Source organism: Spinacia oleracea, chromosome 1 (assembly GCF_020520425.1).
Source record: "Spinacia oleracea cultivar Varoflay chromosome 1, BTI_SOV_V1, whole genome shotgun sequence".
NCBI lineage: Eukaryota > Viridiplantae > Streptophyta > Magnoliopsida > Caryophyllales > Amaranthaceae > Spinacia > Spinacia oleracea.
Genome location: NC_079487.1, coordinates 75,987,571 through 75,991,987, shown reverse-complemented (window position 1 = coordinate 75,991,987; position 4,417 = coordinate 75,987,571). Strand labels below are relative to the sequence as shown.

Sequence of the window (4,417 nt, the reverse complement as noted above, 5' to 3'; positions counted from 1 at the left end):
CTCTACCTTTTTTTATAAACTATTTATGTATGGAAACAAAATTTAGTTTATAAATTATGGCAATAATAGATACGACGTAATAATAATTATTCTAAATTGGTAATATTTTAGTCAAAGCGCTATATTAATAATGGAAAATATATCACTCAATATTTTGGTCAAATTACCATATTAGCATTTTAAATATGCATATTAGATGAATAAATTTTAACGAGTATGTTAAAAATGTTATAACTATGCAGTAGTTTGGAAAATATTCAGTTAAATATTTTGTGAAAATAAATAATCAAAATCCGTGCATGCACGGGATCTAATCTAGTATAGCCTTAATCTGGAGTCTTCGAATTCAGCACTCTCTTCACTCGAAGCTCTAGTAGAGAAACCATGAATAGACAGGACAAGGACATGAGGACATCTATGTTGTAACAATGACTTCAGGAAGCTGGAATTTACAACAATATGAAACCACCTTTTACTGCTATTATAGGACAAATATAATATTCCGTAGAAAATTAGAAATAATACAGGACTGTCAAACAAGGAACCTAGACATGATTAATACAAGTTCTAAGTATACTACAATTGAATGACAAGAAACATTGACAAAAAATAACATTGGAAGCTGAACAGAATAAGAAACACTAACAAATTTAATCAGGAACAATACTAATATGACAATGTTCTTAATGCTTCCTTATGCGGCCAATACTGCAGGCTGCCTGTGCTTGATGAAAGCCTGGCAAAGTTCATGGTACCCGTTTCTGTAATACTCCAATGAGAAACAAAGCTGTCGTATTGCCTCTCTTTTTTCCTCCGCCCTATCACGGATAACCGTCCTTTGCTTCTCCAGCTCTTTCTCCTGATCTGTTATCTTCAACCTAAATTCCTCCACTAGCTTTTGTGTCTTCTCTGATTCATCAATCAGTTCTGTATGTTCGGCAGTTAATTTGCTGATGTGTGCTTCCGTTTGTAGCATATTAGTATTACAGACATTCAATTCAGCAACTAGTTTCTGCACCTTGGCAAACGTTTCATCTCTTTCTGCCATTAGCATGTCATACTTGAGTTTACTAGCATCAAGGCTTTCGTTCAATTGTTTGATCTCGTCTAACAAACCTGTTTCTCGTGCTTCCTGTAACTTTCCAGCTTCAATATTTTCAACGTCATGTTGCTTTATCTGCTCCTCTAACAAATTGTTACTCAATTCTAAGGCATCCCTTTGCTCTTTCAAACAAGTAATGTCAGATTGGAATTGTGACTTCTCTTTGGAGAAATCCTTTTGGGCATCCTGTAAGGCTAGATTGAGCTCCTCAACTTCACGGGCAGAATTATATAAATCATTTGTGGTCTTATTAATCGTGTCTTGCAACTCCGAAACCAGCCTTCTCTCTGAACCCAGCTCAACTTGTAAGAGAGAAATGCTTTTGTTGGCCAAATCAAGCTGACCTTGAAATTGTTTCTGATGTTCTTCAAATTCATTTCTGAGCCTTTTCTCCATTTCTTCCATATTCTCCTCGGATATTGAAAGCTTTTCAATGGTCCTTCCAAGCTCTTCAACTAAAGTCAAATTCTCATACTTCAGCCTGGCTATCTCTTCTTGAGAAGATTCAAGCTTTTTCTTTGTGAATTTGAGCTCGACCTCATAACTAGCCACTTTTTCAAGCAATTCTTTATAGAGCACATCCTTTTCTTCAAGCATACCTTCTCTGCCTTCTTCAATGGCTATGTGGTGATGTTCTTCCACAACATCAGTGTCAAACTCCAAGTCAATCACTTTAGGCTGAAGGGATTCATCACCATTCGCATCCTGGAGCGAATAATTCTTAGTAGGCAAATCATATGTACCAGATTCAGCATCGGATGATGACGGGGAAGACCACACAGTTTCGGAACCTTCTTTATTATAGATGTCAGAACTTCCACTAACCGAGCTTAGAAATGTGTCTGGAGTATAATCTGGGAAATCATGCTTCTGTGAACCTAATTTTTGTTCTGGAGTTAGCAAAGCATACTCTTCATCAATATCAGACCCAAGCATGCCAAAAGTCGCCTCTTCTGGTTTGTCTGTCTCTTCTGCTGGTTTGTTTGTCGCTTCTTCTGGTTTCTCTGTGAGACAGCACATGTAAGGTATGTTCCATAAATAGGATGAACTCCGATGGAGCAATATATAGAAGCTGACTCATTAGGAAGTACATAACAAACTAAAGCCAGCATGAAGAGAACTGTAACCATGACAAAAAAAAGATTGTAAGACTCTTACCATCAACTTTAGAAAGGATGTTGTTATCTTCTGGTGAAAGATCATCCTGTTGCAAGTTTGGAGACTGATTTTCTGCCATCGCAAACAATACCGTGGTTTGACCCACCTTCTACAGCACAACTGCAAAACAATTGTAGAGCTTTGTTTAAAGTGCAAATGAAACATCAATTCAATCCATCAGTATACCTTGCTTTAGCATCATCTAAAACACCATTTATAACAATTATAGGCAAGCTCAATGACGACCACGAGGTTATTAGTATGCAGAATCCAATAACAAGGCATGCCACCAACTCGAAGTTACTATTTAATCAGTAAGTTGCATCTTGCATGATGTCCTAGCAAGAGAAAGTTCCTGCTTTCAAGCAAGCTAATGCTATATTTGATCCAAAAATCCTTTTTTTCGCACTCCCCTTTTCTAATTTATAAAATGCCAAGGATAGAGACGAATCATGGATTTTCAAAATGCTCAATGTTAATACAAGCAATGGATAATAAATGGTAAGCAACCAACATACAGAGGGACGCCCTAGCAGAACAGTGATTCACGCACATTATGCTAAACAAATTCATGGCATATTATCAAAATACTAATTCTTCGAAAGCTGTTGCTCCGCATAAAAGACCAACCAACCTCCACAGATGAAAACATAAAGTGACCATGATTGACAACAAACCTATGTGAAAACAATACATTTGAACTTTTGAAGTCATGAACAAGCACAAACCAAGGGAGACCACGCCACAAGTACCCAACAAAGTAAAGAAACAACATTTTCACCTTCGAATAAACCAAATACCCACGAATTGGCAACCGCCACAAACATTGATTTGGGAAAAATTTAGTGTAATCGATCTACAAGATAAAACAATTTACAGTTATACAGGAATTGCCCATAGGATCCACCAAATTTTGCAGTACTTGCCACCACATTCCTAGGTATCACTAAGATCCAAGCAATCAATCGGATAAATTACAAAAACCAATTTCAGAAATTGAAAAACCGATAACCTTCTTTGAAACTTGAAGCACACTATTCACGGATTTCAACTACGGAGTACAATTTTTTTTAAAAAAATTAAAAATAAGTAAATAACCCAAAACAATTTCATAAACCCTAGTTCCCAAAAGAGCTAAACATCACCAGATTCTCTAAATTTGTAGTCAAAACCACACATTCCCCGATGAATTATGATGATTATTATAATCAAACTCCGCAAAAAGCGATTATGCAATTTGGGATGACTATGTTTGTTGTAAAGTATACACGAAAAAAATTGAAACACAAACACTCACTATGATTTGAATTTGAGGTAACTGTTACTGTAAATTATACACCCGTTATCGCAAAAAAAAAGATCGAAACACAAACACCCACTATAATTTGAACCCCAAATCAAATTAAATAAACTGAAACAACAAAATAAAATAATTTCTAGAAATTTTGATTACCTTTAACTCCACAGGTTTGCTAGACCGAACGAAATGAACTTGATGAAGAGAGAGAAAGACAGATAGTAAAGAGTTGGAAAGTGGAGAACAAGAAGAAAAAAAGGGAATGGGAATTGGGAAGAGAGTTAAAGGTAAGGAGGCCCCAGTAATTAGGGGCACATGTTTTGCCGCCTTTTCTGTCGTTTTCAATCACCAAATTTACCCTTCATTTCAAATTTCAAATGCAAAAATCCAAAGGGTTTTTTTGTCATTTTAAATTAACGTTTCGTATGAGAATGATGGGTTTGTTGCTTTCTCTACGGCAGGCGGGAAAGTTTATACAAATAAAAGTTTAAAAAGGGTTGCTCGTTTAGTCGTTGGGCCAAGGGTCTACTATTATTACAGGGTTATCAACCTACTCTCCGAATCCCATCAATCAAGTAGAGCAGTTAAATAGGATTACACAAATTCTTAAATGAACTGGATTCGTATTAAATTTATTATAGACCATGATCGAAATAAGGTTGACAACTTGTTCATAATTATTTTGGCATGTTTGTTATGATTAATTATTATGGAAAAAAATATCAAATCAATGTCGTTGATACATGTTATGCTCGAATAATGTGATTTAAAATCACAATTTAAAAGTTCCTAGGTACATAAAAAGGGTGCTAGAGATTTCACGGTTAATATATCTACGAAATTTCGTATTTAATTTATTA

General features: G+C 35.5%; 1 protein-coding gene across 1 annotated transcript; it reads right to left on the bottom strand.

Annotated features, from left to right (window-relative positions):
• Positions 1-448: 448 nt before the first annotated feature.
• Positions 449-3,870, bottom strand: LOC110805301 (protein NETWORKED 4A). Its single transcript, XM_022010894.2, has 3 exons — positions 3,714-3,870; positions 2,261-2,380; positions 449-2,106 (listed from the first exon to the last, which is right to left on the bottom strand). The coding sequence occupies exons 2-3, from the start codon at positions 2,337-2,339 to the stop codon at positions 695-697; spliced, it is 1,491 nt and encodes a 496-aa protein (XP_021866586.2). The 5' UTR covers positions 2,340-2,380; positions 3,714-3,870; the 3' UTR covers positions 449-694.
• Positions 3,871-4,417: the final 547 nt, after the last annotated feature.